The sequence below is a fragment of the Chaetodon auriga genome, chromosome 14 (assembly GCF_051107435.1).
Source record: "Chaetodon auriga isolate fChaAug3 chromosome 14, fChaAug3.hap1, whole genome shotgun sequence".
Lineage (NCBI taxonomy): Eukaryota > Metazoa > Chordata > Actinopteri > Chaetodontiformes > Chaetodontidae > Chaetodon > Chaetodon auriga.
In genome coordinates this window covers 4693133-4719524 of record NC_135087.1, presented here as the reverse complement: position 1 = coordinate 4719524, position 26392 = coordinate 4693133, and the positions used below count along the sequence as shown (strand labels likewise).

The window sequence follows — 26392 nt, the reverse complement described above, 5'->3', positions numbered from 1 at the left end:
CTTGTCCTCCCTGCTGGAAGAGTTCGCCTGCTCCTCGGAACTTCTCCTTATCACGCTGTGATATGGCCGTTTCGGTTTCTCTGCAGTGTCTGGGGCTCGCCACACTCGCGGCGATCCTCCTCCAGACCATCGCGGTTGCCGTCAGTTTTATGTACTTCAACAAAGTCCTGAGCACGGTAAGATACGCGTTTGTCTTCCCCTTCATCCCGCACGCAATGATGGCATCAAACTGACTGCCAGACACCTGGATTTTTTAGGTCTGACACATGTTTAAATGAGGATAAATGAACTTTCTTTGCAGCACAGAGATTCATAGTGATCTATCATTCATTCTGCAGGGATACCAGACCAGTGACACAATTTTAAGAGTCTGCAGGGTGATCAGATGGAGGCTGTTGTGCCTATGGCTATAAAACATCAAATACACTCTTACTTAGCACCACAGACATTAATATTTAACCGTTCCAACAGCCATGAAGTTGCCATGATCAACTTGAACAGGCCCGAGACACACTTTCTGCTCTCAGGGTTGAATGTTGCAGGATTGATTAGGTTTATTTGTTGAAATGAGGTAAAAGTCCCAGTTACGCAACATTTTCTGCCATTCTAACGCCAGACAATGAGAGAGGAGAAAGTTGGCAGAGCAGATAACAGCACACAATGGCAGGAAGCGAGACTTGTCAGGAGTGAGGCAGCTGTGACACCCTAAAGCAACATGTTTCAGGCTTTGGGCAGAAGTTATGACAAGCAGAGGAAGCTGCTGCGCTCTGATTGGCTGAGTCACAGTAAAACGCCCACCTCACCTGTGCCCCTCACAGTTAATAGCACATTAAAGGCCTAATTGGCATCCACCTGTGCAGGTACTGTACTCTGGCAACTGTGGAGAAAATGTCCCGAGTCCAGCACTGAATTAACCTCCTAGTCTGATTCAAGTCATCGTTTCGGCCTTTTTCCAAACAAAAAATGGCAAATATTTGCTGTTTTGGTCAACAGTTATGTGTTCAAAATCAGGACGTCTGCTTCCATGTGAATGCACTCCTTGAAAAATGTTAGATTTTCAACACAATCCGGTGTTTCATCGACACAAAAATATTTTGATGTTTGATCCCTTCGTCGTATTTGTCTGCTGGGATCGATCAGGGAGCGTTAAATGATCAGGATGAAAACATACACTGAAGTAAACTACATGCAGGTGCATTGATTGCTGTTTATATAAAGGATTTTTTTAAACTTTATTTTTCACAATTACATTTATTGTAGCCTAGCATATTTAGACATGACGATAAAGGCTTTGAGAGTTTGAAATTTTTGGTTTAGGTGCCTTGAAAGTGCTTGAATTTTGAAAAAGCTCTGTGAACCCTGTTTGTCAGACACGACGGCAGTAAATCAATATGTTTGGATTTTGGACAAATGGTTTGACCAAAACAGACATTTGCCTTTGTGTTCTGAGACGACATTTTATAGAAGAAACTATTAATCGATTAATCAAGAAAATGCTTGATTCTACTTCTTTCCTGTCCACAGATGCAGGAGAGTTTCTCCCGGAGTAGCGTTTCCTGTCTCATTAACACAAATCTGCACTCCCAGTTCGAAGATTCAGCGGAGGACAAGAAGAGCGACCCCTGCTGGCAAGTCATACAGCAGCTCCACTACCACATAGAAAAGGTTTTTGATTCATTTTTCTTATATAGAATATATTTCGGATGTAACTCCTCACTGTGATGGATCACAGCTCCATTTATTTTGTAATTTAATTTAGTACCAGTTACTCTCCAGCCCCGCAGCTTCGTCACCATTGACCACACTGTGCTGCTCTGCCTCTCGCTGTGACTGTGACCTGGATTCACACCGGTCCTTAAAATCAGTCATCGGGCGTCACCGTGGCTTCAGTGGTGCGAGATGCATACCGTGTAATTGCAATGTCATCGGTTTGAGTTTGGCTGGGACACTTTGTTGCATGGCTTCCCATCTCTCTCATGTTTCCTGCCTGATTCTCTTCTGTGCCCCATCAGATAAAAAGCAGAACTGCCCAAAAATAACCATTAAAAACAAGAAAATTCTTTGATGTTGCACCAAATTGTTGCTGTGATCAATTTCAAAGTCATGCAAACAGCAAATTTTCAAAGAGTTTCCAGTGGTGTCAGATGTGCTCTGCCTGGTGTGGGGACTTGTGAGAACACTGGCTCAGTGTAAATATTGAACACCAAACCAAACAAAAAAAGCCAGAGGAGTGAGGAGGTGGGGAAATCAATAGCCTGTGAACGGTCGAGATGAGTCTGAGCTTTTTCCAACAATTTCAACCTCTAATTCATTCCAGTAAGGCTTTTCTCCAGTATTGAAAAAAAGGCATCAACAGCCCATGAGAAAAACACTTGTAGAGTGCCATGAGGAATACGCAGATTATTCCCTTCATTGTTTAAAGCAATAAAAAAAAGTCACAACTAATACTGTTTAATCCAGAAGATGGAGCTGAAATCTTTGATTGCGTCTAATTGGTCTGATTGGAAGTGCAGCATCTGAAATGACAAAAAACAGAAGATGAATATGTGCCTCCACATGTTTCATTGTTTTCTCCAAAAATAGTTAAAGATACTGAAATCATTAAAGTTGTTCTTCAAGCCAACTTGCGTATATTTTCGTATATTTAAGTGACTTCGTTTTCCCTGTCTGACACGTTATGGATTCAACCAGACTGAATGATGAGTGGAGTCCTGGCTGCAGCCTGCAGCTCTATGGCGCCTCTCCGTGGTCACATGTATGCAATACAACTTTGTGCTCACAGCTGTCCCAAAACAAACTCATTTCCCAGATGTCCATACGCTGTTATCGCACTGCCTTCAAAACAAAAGCCTGTACTATGTGAATAAATGTTTTATTTTGAAGATCCATAACGGAAGTGTTCGACTCTGTGCTTATCCTGCAAAGTAATTTCTACTCTAAACTGTGGAGCCTGCGTTGCTCCTCCCAGTCTCCCCAGTGGCTGACCAGAGAGTGTGCAGACCTGAGCAGACCGGCAGAGTCTGAGTCCATCACCCGCTGAAGACACTGAAGCTGTCAGACTGAAGATGAGGCTGCTCCCGGTGGTCCTGGTCATGGTGGCCGTCGCTTATTATGTGTATACCCCGATACCTGACAGCATCGAGCAGCCGTGGAAGGTGATGCTGCTGGATACTGGATTTCGGACGGGGCTGCACCTGGTGAGAGATGTTTTCATTTGGGGGTAAATCCTGGTGCTGTGGGTGCAGTGAGTGGACTGCATCTGAGAAACAGATGGATGCAGCAGGTGTGCAAATTCAGCTTCACCTTTCTCTGTGCACGTTTAGCTCGAAATAAAAAGTATCACTGGTAAGTGTCATTGATAGCAGCTGTTTTCTGAAATGTTAAGTTGCATGTGCTGCATGTTTGAGAAACTTAGAGCTACTATAGTGATAAAAGATACACCTGTTAACCCACAGCTCAGTAGAGCCTGTGCAGACTTTGACCTCACCTTCTGAAGCCAAGTGTTGAATGAAGTTAACACTGAAGCACACCTGTAGTGTCTTAGAGCATATAGAATAGTTGATGCACCAGCGTCTCATTATATGTATTTAAATTGGTGTTATAAAAATGGCGTGCAGAGCCATAAAACCAAACATCTGGGGCACAGCATGAACTGCTCTGGTTTCTTTAGTTAGTCTACAGTGACTTCTCCTGTTTGTAGCAGCATGAAATGTACAAACTTTGTGAAAGAGCTTGATTTTGAAACTGTCATGCTCTCTGTCATGGTGCCAATCTGGTGCAAAGCAGACATCAGGGAGTTCACTCCAGCCTGCCTGAGGACAATAAGCTCTTCGCCCTCACCCTTGGTGTACATATTGAAATGGGAACTGTAGGTGAAAAGCACTGATATCAGTTATTGCCTCACTGGCTGGGGCAGATTGCACATTAATGTTCCTCTCATTAAATGTCTTATGCGCCAAAGCAGATAGTACTATTTGCGTATTTTATTGTGTTGTTCCTTTCCAAAAATGGAGGGGGGGGGGGTGACATCACTTGAGGCAGTTGATCAGGCCTCGCACAGCTCCCTCTGCAGCCACTAATGGCTTTATTCTACTTTGTTTTTGCGCACATACAGTAGTGCTCCCCTACATCTGTCACCAGACTTTGATGTGCAAAACTGATCAGGTATCAGTTTGGATGTGATTCATATTAAATACAGTTTCAGTACAAAAAATACAGTTTTTTTAAGTACAGTTCATGGCAGCAGTATTCTTATAATATTGTACATATAAATAGCTTTTTTTTTTTTTTTTTTATCTCTCTACGCCTCTCTTTTTATACTTTGCTTGCTGCAACAATTTAATTTCCCTGATGTGGGATAAGTGAAGTTTTATCTTATCTTACTTTATTATAAAACTGTTGCCTTTGTCAGATGCATTGGTTTGGTCAAAGCAGGCCACTGACTCAGGCTGCCATAAAAAGTCATTCTGATCATTTACTAACAGTGAGGTTTACAGATTAATAGTGAGATTAGGAATTGGTATCAGGGGTTGAGGTCAGAACTACATTGGTCAAATTTTCAGCAGAAGACAATGAGAAAAGTAAATTTATTACGAAAAGGCCATCACGTCTCAGTGTAGCTGGCTGGCTCTGAGCCTCCTCTGCTCCAAGCAGCTGTCTGCTGGCTTTGGCTCAACCTGATTATTGAGACAGTCTGAGATGTTCATGGGCAGGAGGGCAGACAGACACAGCAGTGAGACGCAGTGCAGGAGGACAAAGGTGACTGGGTGAGATAAATGTGTCCTCCAGTGGTTTTCCCTTCACACGTCTTGAATCTTCCCTCTGTGTGCTGAGGAACTACACTCAGGTGCAGTTTCATGTCCTCATCCTGTCCCCTCTCTGTCCTCAGTCCTCTTTGAAGACTTGGCTGGGCTTTGGCCATCACATGGAGTACATCAAGTTCATGCTGGAGTTCTTCGATGAAACGCTGTTGAGGGCGCAGGGTTCTGAGTCCGGCCAATGGCCCGGAGTGAAAGTCAGCGACATCACTTTCGCCGGCATCCCGGTCCGTGTTTACGAGCCCCCGGCTGGAGGGGAGGGTCATCTGAGGAGGGGGGTTATGTTTATCCATGGAGGAGGCTGGACCTTCGGCAGTGTCAGTGAGTACGGGCACTCCTGCTGCCCTCAAGTAGAAATACATAAAATAAAGTCAGTAAATGATGAAAATTTGAGACCATAGATGTTTTCCTGAACCATATAATCACAAATGTTTTTGCTCTGCAGGTGCTAATAGTCCCCCTAGCGTTAGTAGCGCACAGTTGCCCTTGGGCCAGCATCCAGTTGGAAAAGGGCTAGTATTGCAAGGTTTCTTCTGGATTTTCAATTGGTTATGAAATTTAACTGAAAAAAACACAACTTTAACATCTTAAATTTGCCCTGATGTAACCTTCAAGGGGAAAAACTTTGTCCAGATGAAACAAGAGGTGTTTGTGAAGTACATGCACATACTCACCATTAACTAGCTTCTTATTAGCATGCACATTAGTAGCATACTGGCTCTTTATTGCGCGTTGTAAAGCCATAATTAATGCCTTAGATTATTAACAACACTGACTATACTTTTGACTATCAATAAGCAGTAATTAGGAGGGAAAACTGGCCTAGTAGTTGTAGAATATGGTCATGCAGAATAAAGCATTAGTAAGAGCTTTATAATGACCAATAAAGAGCCAATATTCTACAAATACATGTTAACAAGCAGCTGGTCACTGGTGAATATGTGCACCTTAATGCAAAGTGTTACCTGTAGTTTCTGTGTGCACGTCTCCCCCTAAAATTTGAAATAAATAATTCAGCGAGCTCTTTTTTTTGGTACTTAACTTTTCTTCCATCTCCCTCTGGCGTCCTCAGAGGCGGTGTCATATGACATGACCTGCCGTATGATGTCGGACGAGCTCAACGCCGTCGTGGTCTCTGTTGAGTAAGTGCGTCTCCTCCTGCAAAACTAATGTACCGTTTGGATGTTTTTCTGCTCGCTGAGACAGAAACCGACGGAATCTGAAATTTGACAGAAATAACATATTTGAGATAAATTAACTGACCTCCATGTGTCACTGGGGGAGTGACCCTATAACTACAGGAAGAGTGCTTAATATCACATGCTCCAATGTCAATTTATCTGATCAATCTGCTCATGTGTAGGTATCGTCTGTATCCAGAGGCGCACTTCCCAGTGCCATATTTAGACTGCCTTGCTGCTGCCAAGCACTTTTTGTCCCGAGAGGTTCTGACCAGGTACGCCATCGACCCTGAACGCTTAGCTGTGTCAGGTGACAGTGCTGGAGGAAACCTGGCTGCTGCGGTTGCTCAGGAGGTACAGACAGAAGCCATCTACTGTAGGAAAGTGTGCACTGCGGACAGAAATCAAGAGATTAAAGCCTCATGTGTTGTTTTATATTTTCCCAGATCTCAGCAGATGACACTGTGAGTGTGAAATTCAGCGCCCAGGCGTTGATATACCCCGCGCTCCAGGCTCTGGACTTCAAAACGCCCTCCTGCATGCAAAACGAATATGTACCCATCCTCTACCGGTCCTTCTTGGTCCAACTCTGGCTGCAGTACCTCGCTGGTGACATCTCCCTGTATTCCCAGTACATGGCGAACAACCACAGCTCCTTACAGCACTCAAAAATCACCCCAGAGCTGAGGGCGCGGCTAGACTGGACCGTCCTCCTGCCCCCGAAATTCAAGAAGAACTACAAGCGTGTGATTGTAGAGAAAGGTTCACAGGGGGCAGCGAAGGAGGTGCCAGGGCTGCTGGACGTGAGGGCATCACCACTGCTAGCAGGACCGGAGGTTTTGGCTAAATGCCCGCGGGCGTACATCCTAACATGTGAGTATGATGTGTTGAGGGATGACGGGTTGATGTACGCGCGGCGCTTACAGGACGCAGGCGTCAAAGTGACCAGCGAAAACTTTGAGGACGGCTTCCACGGATGCTTCAACCTCATAGCCTGGCCGTTTGAATTCGATGTAGGCAAGAGGGTACTCAGGGCTTACTTGGACTGGCTCAAGAACAACTTGTAAGGGTGTTTGTGTGTGTGCTACTGAGTGAACGTGTCTTCATGGGAGAATGCATGTGTGTCCCTGATACAAATGCACTGAATCACAGACTTGCTAAGGGTGTGTACATCTGCTAACTGTAAGAACATAATATTAAACCTCAGGGTCCTCATGTGCCTGCAGACACACACACACACACACACACTCACACACACACACACACAAAACCCCAATACAGATGAAGTTTACAAGATATTTTTAGGATTCTTAAAGGTCTGCAGTGGAGAAGGGCTGATAAGGGCTCACCAGCATACAACGATTCTTAGTAGATGCAGAAGAATACTTGACATAGCAGCTATGACCTTTCCACGAAGGGATGAGTTCATCAACTGCTTCCACAATATTTCACAAGGGTTGGAAAAGTATGATTAGTTAGAAACCTCCGATCAAAAGTTTAGCAGCGACGGTGATTGTGGGACCCATTTTGTCACAACACCTCATAAATCCATTGTATTACCAGTGCTAAAAGAATAGAAAAACAAGGTTTGACGCAATCCAGGCCGTTTCAACACTGCTCACTGAGCAGATGGTGATGTCAGTCTGTGTGTCGGTGCATCACTGCAACTGTTAAACTGATTGCTTTGAACTTTTGCACAGAGGATAAATCCTAATGACGTCAGTTAACCCCTGATTCTCCCTCTAGCGCCACCACAAGGTTGACATTTGTGGTTTTGAGTGAAATACCTCAACAACAATCAGAGGGCTGGTTGTGAAATCTGGCACGAACACAGTCATGCCGCCCTCAGAGTTACTTAACTCTGTTTGTCCCTTAACCTTTCCTCCAGCGCCGAGATCACATCAAAAACATTGATTCATTTCACGTGACAATCCCATCAGCCTCAGCTGGTGTTGAGCGCTAATTAGCCAATGCTAGCACACTAACACGCTAAACTAAGATTCTATTGTCATTGTGACATAACATGGGACAGATAACATTTCTAAAGGATATTCTGTGTTTCAAATTCTCTCCACAAAAAAAGAAATCAAGCCATGCAGCTTTCTTAAGGTCTTTTTTTACTGTTCTTGTGGACTTTTGGTGTGTTTGACAGCTCAGCCAGCTGTAGGAAACACCCATCTTTAGCTTCCTGCTCCTCAACAAGGCAACGTCTTCCCTGACAGATGATGCTGGCACTTGACAATCACTGACAAAATGCACTATTCTCTTGATTTTCATTGCATTTATCATTCATACTGTGTTCTATAACTGTAGGCCTAATTAGGCTACAGGAAAATCTGTGTCTCCTGTGAGTTTAATGTTTTCTTGAATGAATGAATCACTGAAGTTGCATTCGCTTGAGATGTCCGACATTTCTGTCAGATTTCATCCATGCAACACTTCTAAAGATGTCTGTGTTTAAAATGAGAGGCTGCAAGAGCTTCAAATAATGTCATTTTACTTCGAAATCTAAGTTTCCCGTCTTTGAAGCATTTCTCATGGGACGCAGATTTCCTCTGTGTCTCCGCTGCTGTCGTGATTTATGAAGGAACCGATGAAGGGTGTCAATAAAAAAACAAGCAATCACACTCATGAAGCACAAACACTTTCTGTTTATTTGCACCTTAAAAAACCCCAAATCCATTTCCAGATGATGTTATGCCTGATCAAATGTGATGTTGTGTGTGTTTTCAGTTTCAGTGAATCTGGTCAAATATGGTAACATGGGCCTTATAAAAGTCGAAAAAATATGTCAGTAACATTCAAGCTGCAGCGAGTCAACAGGAGGGAATGCTCTTCATGCATAAAAAGCATGCTTGAATTGATGCTTCAGACATGCATGTTGGTCATTACTTAATGTGCAGCTGCTCTCTGATAAACATTAAGTACAACAGATACGTTTTAGATAAAAAAGTGCAAAAAAGTAAAATCTGAACAGTTAAAAAAGAGTGAAATAGAAGACAAAATACCGGACATCTTATTTAAACACATCACTTTTTACCACTGACTTAAGAGTCTCCATGCATTCATTCATTTCCAGCTACTGAAAAATAAATAATGTAAGTTGTTTTTCCTCCTCTGCTAATCACAGATGTCTTAATCAATAAGAAGCAAAGTTCCCCTCAAGTTAAAAACACCCGCTCATATGACAGATATTTTTATGTACCACAAAATAACTATTTGTGTGCCCAGTGTGGTTTTCATGACATAGCTGCTGAAAGGATAATTCATGTTGCATGTGTACTCTACATTGCTATTACCAGAGAATGCATAGACCCCCCCAAGGCTCTCACATCTGCACCACCTTTCAATCATTTTCATGATCAGACATGATTTTATTCCAGTGCATTTCTGGGCCACTAATTCCTGCAGCACCAATAGTCAATGCAACACCGCCCTCTAGTGGACTGACAGCAAAGTGAACCTTCTGTGGTGTGAATTGTTCCATTCTATATTACTCAGTACTTCCAGAGGAATATGTACTTTTTAGGATTGGCTGACAAAACACGGAGCATTGTTAAACCCCACAACAGTGTGTTAAGTAGAAATTAGTTGCTTCTCAACCAGCTGCAACAATCAAATGCAACATGAATGCACTGGTAATAATGATCCAATAATAAAACATACAGTAATGAAACCATTTGTTTGCATGTCAAATACTTGTACTTTTGATACTTTAAGTACATTTGGCAAGTATCATTTTGAACCCGCGACTTTTACTTACAATTAAGTATTTTTACATTGCTGTACTTAAGTGAAGGATCTGGCCTGCACCACCGTGTGATATTGTATTTGGAGGGACCTGAACACATCCTTTCTTAACCTTCATACCTACATTTAACTTTAACAACGTGAAATGCTGACCTGGTGGTTCTTATGGCCAAATTAGATGGTTGAACAACATTAAAAAAATGTTAGCTGATGGAAATGAAGGATTATATGAAATATTAGCCTGTGTGTTCTGGCCCTGTTTCTATGCTCCCACGTTCACATACAGTAGTTTCCTATCAGGGAAACACCCTTCCACTGTCTAACTAGGCCATTGGCAGCTGTCTGCGTGCATTGTGCTGCTGTAGCATTTTTCAGCACCAGTCCTTGTTGTATAAATGAGACAATGAGCAGCTGTAGTGCTCAGACGGGAATTTAGGGAGATTCCATGACTTTAGCGGGACAAACGCTGGGAGGAGAAGCCTCAGGGGAGGGAAGAGGGGAGTGGAGGACAGAGGGCGGCGGATGGAGCGTGATCTGTCCTTTAAATCCATTATATGTCTTCATTTTTATTCGAGCGCTTCGCTTCAGGGAGAAACTGCTTTCATTTCCAGAGATGCAGCGGCTGTCCTCATGCTTCCCTGTTTCCAATTGTTTTTATAACTGATTTCAGATTTAGGGTTTGGAAAGCAGCTTGCACTGAGTCACAGGGTGTAGCAATTTCGCCACACTGTGTTCCTCACAGCTAGACAGACGTTTTCGATGATGTTGGTGTTAACCGAAATTATGTCCCTGTGTCGGGGTTTGACAGTCGTGAAATAAAACCTGTTTTTGATCCTTTTTGTGGTCGACATTTTTTGCAGCAGTAGCTGTTCAATGTATTTACATTTTGTGATTTCTTTTCTGTATATCCCTCTTCATGGTTAGTGGTGGAGTCCGCCATTCCAGTCCCGGATAAATGGTCCTCTCACGCAGGAAGAATTCACAGGAAATGATATAGAATATGATAATATCAGAGAAATAGTTTTTCGCACTATCCCCACAGAAGCAGGACCTGACGCTTTTGCACTTTGGGTTTAGTAAGGATCAGACAAATGAGATACGATATGTTAATTAGTGAGATTTAGAGGTGCTGGTACGCAGATGTTATTGCCTTTTCTGACAGTGCCAAACTAGCTGTTTCCCACTGTTTCCAGTCTTTATGCTAAGCTAAGCTAACTGGCTGCTCCAGCTTCTTATAAAAGACATGACAGCACCATCAATCGTCTCGTTTAACTCATTTTCTCAAAATGTCAGACTACGCCTCTTCGTTTTAAAACACCAGCATGATTAAAGCCAGTCAGGGCCAGCTGCATGTGGACATGCCTAACAGAGGTCAAAGGTCACCGGCTCGTTGGACCTGGAGGAAGAAACAGCAGAAAAGGTTTGAACATAGTTTTGAATAATTTAATTTCTGCAATAATTCCATCCACACACCGTCTCTCTTGTCAGTTTGCCATGGGACTGCAGACCGGCATGTCTCTCAGGGTGTCGTCTTCCCTGCCCGAGGCCACACAGTCTTCAGATATTACTCACCTTCTCCTCTACTTCTCTCTGACAAGCCTGGGAATAGACACATTTATGGGAACACAGGCACCTTTTCTCTTTCTCTTCCGCATTTTGACATGTAATCAGTAACGGAAACAAGCTAAATACTTATTTTGTTCTGCTGTTCTCGCTCACCCTCCCACCGCTGTCAGTTTAATCTGGGATGGCACGGCCGAACTGTGCGAACGCTACAGGAGCGTTTGTGCCCATGTGAATACTGTTTGTATCACATGGGAGGGTCTTGCACAATCCAATTCACTTCCTTACACTGACAATGGGGCAGGGGTTAGAGGTGAAGGAATGAAAGTCAAGGAACCAGCGGGAATCACTCAAGGTTAAGTTGTGCAGATTGAATGACTCCCTTGTGACGAACACGACTTAGGGCGAAGCTGAAGCACTAACAATGGCGGGTCATTTGGCACTAATCGGCCAGCATTCTCTCAGATCACTTCACAATGGCAGGAAAGGGAAGAAAAAGGGCCTGTTTTCATCTCACTTTCAGATGCTGATTATCTGCTACCTGCAACCCTCTTGCAGTGATGCTGCCTTCAGGTGCTCCAATCGAGCTTCGACTTCTGAACCGTACATGCGACTCATCGCACATTCAAATGCTTTTGGTCACAAAGCGTGAAATACAGTATTTGATGTATATTGATTTACTTTAGCTGCAGCTGTTAAACACCAACAGAACATATCTAAATTATGAAAATGTCAAACATCTTCATCAAACAGATCACTTCTTACCACTGACAGTTTCCAGGGCCTTCAGCAGCCCCAAGTTTGGAGGTTGGCAGTCGTAAAAACAACTTGCAAGGCGCTAGCGTTCCTCTGGCAGGAAGTAATAAGTACACGACCCCAGTTACAAATTGTGGCTAATGTAGGCATCAGTGGAACAAAGCTACTTTGGACCACAGGGAGAAATAAACAATGTCAAATACCAAAAGACAGCTGCCTTCTATTAGCATCTGCTTCACATAACTACAGGATTTACACTTTCAAATGTTAGAGGGGAAAATTTTAAATTCTGTTCGACACACGACTGGGAAAAGCCTATCTGCCGATGAAGCTAATGTCATATGACTGAAAGCTCCAGAGCAGCTACTAAATGGACCTTGAAGCACACTTGCAAACAATCTTGCAAACAATCTGCTGCAGCAAGTGGCAAGTGCACCAAAAGACTGAGGAAAATATTGAAAGCATTCAGGGAATCATTAAACAGCCTCCATCTGACTTTCTAGTGTCACACTCAAGCAGTCCATGTGGTCTTTATTAGCATTAGCCTCTTGTTTGGGTTGCAATACATGTGGTCTCAGCTCAGAGTTTCCACATTTCCGACAGCGCTTGAAGACGTCATGACATGCATTTGCAGCATCGGAGCTCTCGACTCCTTCCTATCCACTAACAGTGACAGACCAAGGCCGCTCCAACCCTCCATACCTCCTCTCTCTCTCTCTCTCTCTCTCTCTCTCTCTCTCTCTCTCTCTCTCTCTCTCTCTCTCTCTCTGCTCCACCTACAAGCTGTTGCTCTGTTTTCCTCCCCCCTCTCTCCCCCTCTCTCTCCCTCCTGAGCAGCAGAAATGCAGAGGAGCCTGATCTGACTTGTCCTCCCTGCTGGAAGAGTTCGCCTGCTCCTCGGAACTTCTCCTTATCACGCTGTGATATGGCCGTTTCGGTTTCTCTGCAGTGTCTGGGGCTCGCCACACTCGCGGCGATCCTCCTCCAGACCATCGCGGTTGCCGTCAGTTTTATGTACTTCAACAAAGTCCTGAGCACGGTAAGATACGCGTTTGTCTTCCCCTTCATCCCGCACGCAATGATGGCATCAAACTGACTGCCAGACACCTGGATTTTTTAGGTCTGACACATGTTTAAATGAGGATAAATGAACTTTCTTTGCAGCACAGAGATTCATAGTGATCTATCATTCATTCTGCAGGGATACCAGACCAGTGACACAATTTTAAGAGTCTGCATGGTGATCAGATGGAGGCTGTTGTGCCTATGGTTATAAAACATCAAATACACTCTTACTTAGCACCACAGACATTAATATTTAACCATTCCAACAGCCATGAAGTTGCCATGATCAACTTGAACAGGCCCGAGACACACTTTCTGCTCTCAGGGTTGAATGTTGCAGGATTGATTAGGTTTATTTGTTGAAATGAGGTAAAAGTCCCAGTTACGCAACATTTTCTGCCATTCTAACGCCAGACAATGAGAGAGGAGAAAGTTGGCAGAGCAGATAACAGCACACAATGGCAGGAAGCGAGACTTGTCAGGAGTGAGGCAGCTGTGACACCCTAAAGCAACATGTTTCAGGCTTTGGGCAGAAGTTATGACAAGCAGAGGAAGCTGCTGCGCTCTGATTGGCTGAGTCACAGTAAAACGCCCACCTCACCTGTGCCCCTCACAGTTAATAGCACATTAAAGGCCTAATTGGCATCCACCTGTGCAGGTACTGTACTCTGGCAGCTGTGGAGAAAATGTCCAGCACTGAAATAACCTACTAGTCTGATTCAAGTCATCGTTTCGGCCTTTTTCCAAACAAAAAATGGCAAATATTTGCTGTTTTGGTCAACAGTTATGTGTTCAAAATCAGGACGTCTGCTTCCATTTGAATGCACTCCTTGAAAAATGTTAGATTTTCAACACAATCCGGTGTTTCATCGACACAAAAATATTTTGATGTTTGATCCCTTCGTCGTATTTGTCTGCTGGGATCGATCAGGGAGCGTTAAATGATCAGGATGAAAACATACACTGAAGTAAACTACATGCAGGTGCATTGATTGCTGTGGATATAAAGGATTTTTTTAAACTTTATTTTTCACAATTACATTTATTGTAGCCGAGGATATTTAAGACGTGACGATAAAGGCTTCGAGAGTTTGAAATTTTTGGTTTAGGTGCCTTGAAAGTGCTTGAATTTTGAAAAAGCTCTGTGAACCCTGTTTGTCAGACACGACGGCAGTAAATCAATATGTTTGGATTTTGGACAAATGGTTTGACCAAACGAGACATTTGCCTTTGTGTTCTGAGACGACATTTTATAGAAGAAACTATTAATCGATTAATCAGGAAAATGCTTGATTCCACTTCTTTCCTGTCCACAGATGCAGGAGAGTTTCTCCCGGAGTAGCGTTTCCTGTCTCATTAACACAAATCTGCACTCCCAGTTCGAAGATTCAGCGGAGGACAAGAAGAGCGACCCCTGCTGGCAAGTCATACAGCAGCTCCACTACCACATAGAAAAGGTTTTTGATTCATTTTTCTTCTCTTTGTGTTCCCTAGAACTTTATTTTTGGGGCGCAGGACATTCATTTTGTCCTATTTAAGACACCAGTGGGCGCTTCTTACAGGACTGTCCACAAAGTAGATGTTCTGTCTTCAATGTTGCAGCGTTTTCAGACATGAAACTTCTAATTTACATGCAGCTGCTCAGGCAGAATGATGGTCCTCCATGTTACGTCTAAATAAAACTGACTCACCCAAAGGCGAATACTGCTATTACAGGTCAACAGACGATGTAAGTGTTGACCTGCCCAGAGGGAGGACTGAATGATTCCCTGGTGAACTGTATTTTTAGATTTAACAGTCTAAAGATACCACGGAGGCATAATAATAACCGAAGAGGACATGTTACTTTAACTCGCCGCCTTCTCGCTCTCTTTTTCTCTCTGGGTGATTGTCTTTCAGACGATGGCTGACAGATTCCAGAAGGAGATATCCACTGCTATGAGGGGTGAGAACAATGCCGCCCTTGACTATCAGTTACTGCTAATAGGAGTAAGTATGTCTTTTTCCACTGAAAATGTCCTGTGTGTGTGTTTTCACAGATAAGCTGACGGGAGTGCTGCCTGACCTGAGGCCCGGGGTCCAAGGGGACCCTCTTCCTAAAGTTGCTGCCCATGTGACCGGCGTCGCTTCGTCCACAGAGCCTCCAACTGCAGATGGTGAGGATCTAGATAAAATATCCAGTGTGTGGAGTGAGTTACGTCTGGGACGAAGGCCTGGAAAGCATACGTGACATCTTGAGCACAGGGCTTGTGATTTTTCATGACATGTAATCACAACGTTCACACGCCTGCGACTGCTACTGTGTTGCCTCACTCATAGCTTTCCGGGGCCAGAGGTGAGGAATGTGCTTCAAGGCTTCCTGGGCTGCAGATGTGCAGCTGCTTTATCCTTCTCAAAGTGTCCTGCACTTGTCTTTTTGTCTCAATTAGGCTTTCTCCCAGTGTTGAACATGCATGATATCAGACAGACGGGGTGACAACATGCAACAAACTGTGCTGGAACTGTCCAAGAACTTTTGAGATAGACCACTCGGCCATGAAGGCAGCGCTCGTTTCACCTTTTCTGACTAGGAAGATGTTTATTTTATCCCCAAATGCAGGGAAACACACGTCTATAACAAGAAGGAAAAACATCCCACTCCACGTCGTTAACTCAAGTTGCTTTAATTGCCATAAAATTAGAAGCTTGTTCAACCATTATAATTAGATTTTGTGTGATGCAAGTACTCTGCAGCGAGTTTAATTTTTCTTCTCTTTAGTTGAGCCGGTTGCAGATGCGTCTAGTTTCAGTCCATCCAGTGCCTGCACATTTCTCAGATTTTTTTCTTTTCTTTTCTTTTTTTTTTAAAATTGTATCTTTATTTGGAATGGACAGGAAAATATATCGGCAAAGCAACATTAGTGAAAATAAAAACAAATGTCCCTCCAGTTTTGTTTGTTTTGAGTCCAGAAAAAGCACATAAATTTCACAGCGATCAGTAGACACACATTATCCTCTCAAGGACGGTACTGACAAATTGCCCGGGATAAACAGAGCCAGATGAGGCTCACATGCTCACTTAGAGAGAACTCTAATACAACTTAATTATAGGTACATGAAACTATGTACATGAACCGGGGTGGTCGCCTGTGCTGCTGTCATAGAAATAATCATCAATAACCAGTCAGAACTTAATTTGTCTTTCTGGAGTCTTAATTGATAGATCAATTTTTCCATCCTAAATATCTCTAGAGTAATTCCAATCCAGTCATCCCGGGTAGGCTGAATCGAGCTTAACCATCTCCTCGTGACTGTTTTCTTACTTGCCACTAAGAGTAATCGCAGCAACTTTATCTCGTTTCTTCGTTCCAAAAAAGAGACAAAACCCAGGTACAGAACATCAAAACTCAGAGGTATTCCGTTTTTTTTTTTTTTTCCCAAAAGTTTTTGTTTGCAAATATTAAAATCCACGTTGAGATTGATGTTGATGACATAATTAGAGCAGTTAGTGTTGCCCTCAGACCTTTCATCTCAGTATCCTCTGGGAGGTCTGCGGGGAGGAGGGCATGCATGCCTTACTGCCTGCCACCACATCTTTTTTGATACAACCACTGGGGGGCGCCAAAGTCAAGGGCTTTAAGATAAAAGTGTGGTGATGTTTTGTTTTTCTTATCCTAAAAAAATGTCGCGACCAAAAGCAGTAATGAGCTAATCCTACTAACAAGTATTTATAACCAAACACATCAGTGAGCCACACCGCTGCACGATCTTCCAACATCATGCAGTAATAAACCAAGACGCTCTAGTTTTGAGTCTGGAGCACAAAATGTGTGTTAATCCGCTGCAGAAAATAGTCCCCAATAAACTGACGGTTTACTCCTGTTTGAGCGAAGGTTGTTAAACGCTACAGTGCCCAGCTGTTTTAGGAAATTCTTCAGACTTTTTTAAAAGGTAAATTTAAATGAGAGCATGTATTTGTGACACGTTTTTAGAGATGTATGTTTGTAATGGAAATGAATGAGAGATGGACTGACATTGCTGCGTTTGGTATCTTCATGGAAATTGCTGGCAGTTTTTCATTTGCTCATGAGGAATACATTTCTGAATTCCACAAAACTGAAAAGCTGGACGATCTTCTTTCGTTACACACATACAAAGCTCAGCAATGATGGATGTAATCTGTTCCCTCTGGTGATTTTTAATGTGAGACTCAGTGAACTCAAAAGAAGCCGCGGTTCCGTGAGCCCATCTGTGAGCCTTATTTTCAGACTGACAGTTTCTGTAACATTTGTTTCTGGTTTGAATCGCAGTGGCTGGTTATACTCAGCCAACGCTCCACCCTTAGAATGAGCGAATGGCCTTAATTGTCATGTTTATGTGTGTGTTCCTGCTTGTTTGTGTGCTGTTGCAGGCTCGCGGAGCAGCAGGGGATATCTGGGGGAGCGAATCAGAGCGTGGGAGGGCCAGAGAGGTCTGTCGTTCCTGCAGAACATGGAGCTGAGGGGGGGAGAGCTGCTGGTGCCCCGAGCAGGCCTATACTACGTCTATGCCCAGACCTACTTCAGACTGCCCTCCGCGGAGGAGACAGAGGAAACACAGGAGGAAGGAGCACAGCTGGTCCAGTATATCTACAAGAAGGTCTGTACACCCTGTCAAAGGATACCTGGAATTTGAACATGCTTGAGACAGATGATCCATCACGACACATCTTAAATCTTCAGAGTGTTCAAGGACACTTCAGCGTCTAGCGTTGAGAGTAGCTGCCAAAAGGCAACCTTTTCGATCCAAGAAACAATCAAAGCCATATAGACCACAGTGTCCACAGCTGCGTCTCTGGTCCACAGTGTACAAGATGCAAGATATACTGAATTTAATAGTATATTGTAGCAATAGCAGACAAGAATTTAATGTCCTTTTCCATTTTGCAAGCTGCTCTTTGAAAGCTATTTCCAGCATTTGGAGAAGAATCGACCAATCAGAGTTTTGTTCGTGGGAATAGGAATCAGGACATAATCTTTCTACATGGTGAGCTAGCTGCTTCTTTACATCATGGATGTATTATTGGAGTTGGATACCAGATTCAAAGATGGTGCCCGCTCGCTTGTATGAAAATCGCTTGCCAAAAAAGTTTTCTAGTTTCCAGGTTTGCTTGCATTTGGAAATGTTTGACAAATATAAAACCTCCGTGGATTAAAAATCCATTACACAGAGAGTAATAGCCGACTTTTGTTTACAGCTTGAAGTGTCTGGTCAACAGAACACAAGCAGGCTGGACAAAGTTAAGTCTGTTTTCATTGAGCATAATGAGATTTTTATTCGTGTGTCCTTGAATGCACCAAAAGAAAGAGATCTCAGTCTGTATCTGAAAAGTGCTTATACTGCCCATCAGTGCTGTATGCTGATAACGTGTAACGCAGTGCTTTGTTTATGAGGGTTTCTTCTTGTCTTTGTGATGTGGTCCACAGATGAGTTCCTACACGGTGCCCATCCTGCTGATGAAGTCCTCCCGTAGTGCCTGCTGGCCTCGGGGTCAGGAGCCCGGCCTCTTCTCCCTGCATCAGGCCGGCACTGCCTTTCTGCAGCCTGCTGATCGCCTCTTCATCACCGTGAGCAATGCCAGCTCCATGGAGATGGACGGGAGGGCTAGCTACTTCGGGGCCTTCCTTGTGGGCTAAAGAGAGGGAGCCGCAGATTGAAGTGTCCAAGACTGGGATGAGATGAGCTCACATGGACAGAAGTTAACCCAAGTGTCAGAGGTTTGCTTGGTAATATGGGCAGCTGTCTGAGGGTACAGGACTGGAGAGGAAGAACGGACTGCGAGGAGTGCAAAGGACTTCTTCAGGACCACAGAGCTGCAGGGATGTGATCAAACTGAGCTGCAGCGGCGGACTCTCAGTGGGCCATAGTGGCATGGAGGAAGAGCCATTTGCTGTGTATTTAGAGCATTCACAGGGGTTATTAAGTCTGTTTTCAAGGCTGGTGAACAGAACGTACTGTATGACAGCCAAACGAGGATTACACGGTGCATTCAGAGCACAGGACATTTGGAACTGCACAATAGACGCAGATTACACGTTGCTCCCTCGTGTGTGAATGCCTTCTATTGAGAACAGCGAAGAGTCGAGTCATCATCTGCAGGAAATGACAGTGCTCTTGGACACATGACACTTAACTGGTCTTTTATTAAAAACAAGCATGACAAATGCCACAATACCAGGTTTTAGATATTCAATAATATGAATGAATCTTGTTTTTTGCTTACAGTACTTTTGCCTGAATTTCCTCTTTGTGCAGTGTTTTGAATGAGTGTGTGGTGTGACACCGATCACGATGCCCTGTGGCCTTGGAGAGAAGCGCTGGTCTGGTCTGAATGGACCGAGTATGAAAAGAGACTGAAGCTAAAAAATCTGTATGTTTTCTAGGTCTTGGTATTAACAAGCACAAACCACATATTCCATCACATATTGGCCATGCTAGCCAGCGCGTGGCTCCAGGACAGGCAATACTCAGCAGCTGTTGGATGAATTGCCATAAAAATCTGTAGACATTCACGGTCCACAGACGAGGAATCCCAGTGACTTTGGTGATCACCTCACTTTTCCTCTGGCACCACCGTGAGGCGGACATTTGTCACTTAGTTTTGCACCAGTAGCTGCAAAACTAAATGACATTCCCATCAGTGCTCATTTGCAAATGTTAGCATGCTAACACAAGAAGAGGGGAAACATGGTAAGCATTATACTTTCCAAACAATGATAACGTTTGTCGTTGTGTTTACGTTAGCATTTAGCTCAAAGTACCACTGTGCCCACGTACAGCCCGCTAACTAGCATAATTGTAGGCTCTCAAAGTTCCTGTACAGATTTAATTTTAGGTTATCCTCAGTCTTCCTCTTCATTGAATGGGGAATTAGAGTGGATTCACAATAATTCTCCATTTTATTGACATACACTATGTCCCTGATTCCTCCTAGCTTGCGCAAGAAGGGAAAAAAGCTGTTAGCCTGAGGTCCAGATCTCCATCCACAGCCGTGTTCAGTGATGGTGCATGTGTTGAGCCACCCACCTGCAATCAAATATCCCCCCTACACAAAAAGACACAAAACTGAAAAAGTAAAAAACTATCATTTAATTCATGTTGTATTACATGTTTCCATATTATGGCAGTGAATGTTTCAGCAATAATAAGAGTCACTCCTCAAACAAGAGTCTTTACATAAAAAAAAACAATACCAAAAACTAATCAGGGTTCAAGTAATGCCCAACAGAAATACATTTTGAAACAGACACACGCAGGAAGATAGATCATATTTGCTGATCATACTGTAATCCACCTGCTGCTTCCTGGTCTATGAGTGGAGAACCAAGGTGTTTGATTGGTCTGCCTGAGTCCTCTCTTCTCTCTCTCCTTCAGTCTCTTTTTGGTCACCATGACTGGACTGACAAACATGTTGTAGTTACAGCTGAGACAGTAAACACAAACACAGACGATACACAGCCTCTTGAGTTATAGGAGGGCTTCAAGGTGCTTTAACCAAAACACACACATACACACACACACACACACACACACATACAAAGACAGTGGTACCAATTCTCAAACACTTGGTATCAAAAATAGTCTCTGAGTTGGTCTCTAAGCAGTCAAGACACTACACCAGGGGGAAGAAATGCACACGCAGAGGATATTTCATCTGTCAATGTCAACCTATGGCTTCAGTTTATCTAAACACACACACACACACACACAGAGTCATATACAATCCCACAATCAAAACATAACGGTGTAATATTTTAGAAGACAGTCAGTTATAGTCTATATAAATGGCAATACTGTAAACAGCTGCGTGTGTGCACGAGAGCTGGGAGGCTCCTTCTCTGTGCTCCTATTGCTATGATAACCAAGATTGGTTTTACTTGTAGTTTGGCCAATCAATCAGTCTAAGTGCTTACAACCCACCATCTGCCTCCCCGCTGACATTACAGTAAATCTCAGCAGGCGCATACACTCACACACACACGCTTACACACAGAAACCGTGGAGCCAGCCAAGTGCTTAGACATTATCTTGCTGCCTGTACAATGCCTGCATCAGTCAAGTTCATTAAGACAAATTCATTATCAGTCGACAGTACTTGGATTGAGTGAGTTAACGAGATAGAAAAGGCATACAGTCTGGTGTGAGACAGAACTTCTCCGTGGATTAGTCATTAAGATTCATTCACGATTAAGGTGTGAACACATACAGGGTTAAGGTTAGTAAGGGCCGTCCTAATACCAACTATGCATTTCTTAAACATACATGGAGTTACACGCAAACGTGGAAAACGCTGTGACGGGCGACTGAGACATAATGATTCGGGTTTTGTTATCGTTATGCACCAAAAATCACACATGCGCACACACTCAACTCTATAATCGTGCGCACACATTGACAAACACAAAACCTGGTATGGGTTCCTATTGCCTCTTACAGTATGTCTGTGGTCTATGAACAAAAAGCACCTCTGAAGTACAGAACGGCCTTGGAACCGAGTATAAGTGTTTAACTACAGGCAGGCAACAATACACACCGGCGCACAGGCACAATACAGGAGGCTTTGGCACACCCATGCTAGTCTTACTACTCAGCATTTTCCAACACAGAAGAAGAAGAGCAGGTTACAGGACAGGACAGACCCATAGCTGCCTTAGGTTGCCTCCCCTCGGGGGGGGAGGTACAGGTTGTCTGACAGACACAATGATCAGCCATCACATTCAATCAGCACCGAGCTGTCTGTTTTGTTTTTTTCTTTTGGAGTCCCAGCCTCTCATCCAATCAGCAGCTCCAGGCTGTCCTCGTAGTTGGGCTCTTGTGGGGGGCTGGGGGACAGGAAGGCCGTGGTCACGGGGGTCCCCGTTGCTGTCGCGACATTGAGGAGGGTGTTCGCACGGATGCTGGTGGTCGCCGGGTTGCGGAGCGCCGCGGCCGCCGTGATGCTGGTGAGGTTGATGCCAAGTGTGAGCCGCGTCTGCTCCAAGGCTTTCTCTGGCACGGCGAAGGCCTCTAGCTTTTTCTCACCATTGGCCATGTAGGAGTTCTGGCAACCTCGACAGATACAATCCAAGCACGCCTGAGAAACATGACAAAAACCAGAGAAGGAACATTAGTCGATCTGCATCACACCAACGTCACAGGAAAGCTGCAAAATTGCTTCTGCTCTAACCCAGAGTAACTCTGAGAAGACTGAAGAAGAGTGTGGTAGTGCATTAATTCAATGAAAAAGAGGCAATTTAGGCCATTTAAAAAGAAGTTTTCAGATCATGTAAATCCCAGGTTGCAGTTTTTGCAACAAGTGTTAGGAAAAAAAGAAAAGGTGTGTAATGTCATTACACACCTGAAGTGCCAATTTATCAGAAAAGGTTAGCTGGTTATCAGTAAAACCAGTGAAAAGATGACCCCAAAAATCCCAAACGTACAATGGTGATAATCTCACCTTGCGGTTTGAGTAGCAGGGACAGCGTTGCCCCCTGCAGGTCAGCACAGATGGATTCTGAGTGGCCCTGCCACACTTGCAGCCCTTCTTTTCCACCGGCTTCTTATACGGAGGCCTGACAGGCGCTGGGGGCACAAGGCAGCCTGACATCAACCGCTGGTCTTTGCTTCCGTCCTTGGTCTTGGAGCCTGCACCACTGCGGGCCTTCGCATGAGGCTTCTTAGGGCCCGGGTCGACATGCTTTCTGGCACCCTTACTGTGGTTCTGCACAGGGCGACTGGGCTTGGGAGGCGCCCCATTAGGAACAGACGAGTATGTGTGTGCTGGTACAGTTAAGGAGGGCGTAGGTGGTTGTGTGTGCAGTGTCTGAGAGGGGTTTGGAGTGTGTAAGTGTGAGGAGGAGCCCTGCAGGATGGAGGCGATAGGGAGGGGCTTCACCTTCTCCCTGTCACTCTCTGAACGAGATCGCTTACGTTTAAGGCGGACTGGCGGGGGCTTGGAGGTTGGAGGGGGATCGAAGGAGGGTGTGTGTATGTGGGGACCATGGCTTGCCACTGTGTTAGTCCTGTCTGTTCGAATCTGTGTGTAGTTGTGAGCTGCGTCCAGCTGAATGTACATCTGAGCGTGTGCTCTGTCCGTGGTTATGTGTGTGCGAGTGTGTGTTCTTTCTGGCTGTACATGAGAAGAATCTCGACCGGGCTGAAGGGGATCCAAAGTCTGTAACACCTCCTCCACACTGAGAAGCAACACCTCCCCCTCCTCCAGCTCCCTGCTGCTAGATTCCCCATCCCTGAGTGAGCACACAGTGCCTGGAGTTGGGGCTAAAGGTCCAGTGGTCAGACTCAGCTCAAGACCACCACAACCTGTACTGGACACAGACAGACCTGCCTGTGGCTGCTCCTCTACCAACTCGCATACTTCCAGCTCGGGAGATGAGGGATCTAAGTCCTCCAGCACTTCTCCATTGCATTCCTGCGGTCCATTGGAACACAGAGGGTCAGAGGAGGAGCTCTGGGGTACAGCTGAGAGCTCTGCAGGAGCAGGTGGTGCCTCTGTAGGAGTAAGGGACTGAGAGGCAGAGGGATTTGCATCTTCTTGTGCAAGGCTTGGGTCCTCTGTCTCGATCTCCTCTTCGTGTGACATTAGCACCTCTTCAAGCAAGGCCATAACCTCCGGAGACCCTCCTACATGGCTGCTGATCAACTGCAGCAAAGGTGAATGAGTTACATAGAGGCAGAGCTTCCTGTAGCACTGTACCAGCAAAGAGAGCTGTTTGTTCTCCTGGAAGCAGGAATAGTCCTTACAGCGGCTGCACGACGGCCTGATCTGCATCTTCTGGCCTTTGCAGCCCAGGCAGACATAATGCTGACACTCTGGATGTGTTGGGGAAATGGGATCCTGGAGCAGTTTACCTGAGACACACAAAAAAAAGAGCAAGCCATTAAACCAAGTGTTTATCCACTGTACAGCAACAATGGCACAATCAACTAACTGGACCACAGAAGTCATTTCCATTCACCATCAAGCCTCTATAGCAACAGATGTAATTACCATTAGCAATTACTTTACAAGAATACATAAGATATTCCTTTTAAAATTATAATGAAACAGAACTAATGAGCAAATCCCCACAATGAGAAGCTGGGAGCAGAGAATGGTTGGAGTTTTTGTTTGGAAAATTACTTTATCGATTTTCTAGATATACCCTGAACAATTCTGTCGACTAAATAATCAATTTATTAACCAATTGTTTTAGTACCAACTTTCCATTTCGGCATAGTCTGGAAAGCAATACCAATATTATGATCTGTGGCTCATCTGGGATTTTTGTCTGTACCTTAAATGTTGGTGCTTCTTTGACTTTTGTCTAAACTTATGTCCCAGGTTATTGAAATAAAACAAAGACTCACAATACTGATCACATGACTGATTTTACTGCTAACATCCCCCCACCTGTAGTTCTGGTTACATATTGCATAAAAGCACAAATAATCACTCTTAAAAGCACCATCACGTAATCTGCATGGGTCTGATCTATTGCTATATCACTCTGTCAACACTGCACATCTCTCAAGCAAGCTGTGCCAGAGATGATATTCCACTAGCTGAGTGGAGTTAGTAAATAAAGCATGAATAGAAAACGCATGGCTCTGCAACAGACACAACAGCAGAGGAGTCATCTGTCTTGACAAGAGGACAGATGACTGGGGCTCAGCCTCGGTTGCTAAGGAGACCACGGTGGTGAGCACCACAAACCGTGTCAACAGCTGCGAGCACGCGCACGCCCACGGACACTTTAGTCAATATGTATAGTAAGCTTATGAAACACTCATTGGTTTTAGTAGAATGAAACTGATCTGCCGTACGAAAACTGATGATGATCTTTCAATGTGAAGACACAGAACAACACTAGAGCGAGTCACATGTATTGCCATAATAGTCTAATATTTTCAGGACGCTTACCACACACAAGGCATGCGAGGGACTGTCGGAAGAAGGGCAGTAACGTGTACATATCTGCGAAGGTGTTCGGCTGCCTCGGGTCACACTGCAGCACGGCCCGGCTGGCGGACACGTACAGGGCGGTTGCATTAACGGGGTTCATAGCGGGCACTCCGCAGCCTCAGGGAAAACACGGCCCAGGAAAAAAGCCAGCCACTAGCTGTGACGGAGCTAAAGATAGCCAAGTCTCAGGGTGGATGGAGGAAAAATGAACTGGCCTCGCGGAGCAACAATCAGCCACTCCAGTGTGTCAATGCAGACATATGAATTAATAACAGACACGATAATAGACAACGAACATGCTAAAACATGCTTATTACTAAACGCGCACAACGTTAGCTCGGCGGGTGGCTAGCTAAAGTTAGCATCACCGGTTCGTAGCCGTTCCTATTCACCAACGAAATCTTTTGGATCACAAGATTCTGTGTATTTCTACCAATAAGACCCTAGGTTATAATTACTCGCATTATCCCTACTACTACATAACGGATAACAGTGACTCAAATGATCACACGATCCATGATCAAAAGGTTAGCATTGTGTAGCTAGTGTTAGCTTACGACATCAGCCAAACGTTTTACACGAGAGATAGTGGAAGTTGGCCACAGAGCCCATTTACTATCCAACAATGTGTCCTCGACGATGCCTGATTGAACGAAGAGCTACTCCTTGGATCACACATTCGTCTGGTTAGCAATTAGCTACCAGATCCCAGGCGCGCACTTGATGTAAACAAAGCTAACCAGCTAGCGTTAGCATTGCTAGCAAAATTAGCTAGCGAAAATCCAACCGTATCACTAACCCCCCTAGGGCCGCCTTATACCTCACGCAAAGGAGGGAAATGCAAGCTGTAAATTGAAATCCTACGATTTTGATACGTTTTACTATAATACACGGCGAGCAGCGATCGGAACATAGCTAACTATCCGTTTTACAAATGCATCAATCATTCGATTTTCCACTTTTCCTCGCATCAACCTCTCTCGACAGGCAATCATCATCACGCGAGACTTCCCATAGTTACCCTGGTTACCGTAGTGTACGCAGGGATCACATTCTGCTCTGAGCACACCACAGCGCCTTCCTTCTGCTGCCATTCACTTTCTTCGTTTATACTGTTACAAACGGCGCAAAGGTCTGTTAAATAAAAGCAGCAATTGATTAATTAATTCATGAAGATGGCGAGAATAGAGTCTGGTTTGATTAAAAGGATATAATGGAGCAACTGAGCCATTTCATCAGCTTTTGTTCCCGTTCATATCAGCACTGAATGATTAGCTAGATTTCCAAAGACTGTAGGTGAG

General features: G+C 44.3%; 3 protein-coding genes across 3 annotated transcripts; 2 read left to right on the top strand and 1 right to left on the bottom strand.

The window, feature by feature from the left end:
* LOC143331218 (neutral cholesterol ester hydrolase 1-like) lies at positions 1-8828 on the top strand. The gene is made up of 7 exons (XM_076747893.1): positions 1-176; positions 1525-1665; positions 2969-3197; positions 4889-5138; positions 5890-5959; positions 6181-6352; positions 6445-8828. Exons 3-7 carry the CDS (start codon positions 3066-3068, stop codon positions 7063-7065), a joined length of 1245 nt encoding a protein of 414 aa, XP_076604008.1. The 5' UTR covers positions 1-176; positions 1525-1665; positions 2969-3065; the 3' UTR covers positions 7066-8828.
* A 3901-nt stretch (positions 8829-12729) lies between these two features.
* Positions 12730-19376, top strand: LOC143331217 (tumor necrosis factor ligand superfamily member 10-like). Its single transcript, XM_076747892.1, has 6 exons — positions 12730-13106; positions 14449-14589; positions 15032-15077; positions 15172-15288; positions 17523-17749; positions 18577-19376. The coding sequence occupies exons 1-6, from the start codon at positions 12993-12995 to the stop codon at positions 18784-18786; spliced, it is 855 nt and encodes a 284-aa protein (XP_076604007.1). The 5' UTR covers positions 12730-12992; the 3' UTR covers positions 18787-19376.
* An 840-nt stretch (positions 19377-20216) lies between these two features.
* Positions 20217-26094, bottom strand: LOC143332100 (E3 ubiquitin-protein ligase MSL2-like). Its single transcript, XM_076749365.1, has 3 exons — positions 25050-26094; positions 22587-23998; positions 20217-22223 (listed from the first exon to the last, which is right to left on the bottom strand). Exons 1-3 carry the CDS (start codon positions 25189-25191, stop codon positions 21921-21923), a joined length of 1857 nt encoding a protein of 618 aa, XP_076605480.1. The 5' UTR covers positions 25192-26094; the 3' UTR covers positions 20217-21920.
* Between the last annotated feature and the right edge of the window lie 298 nt (positions 26095-26392).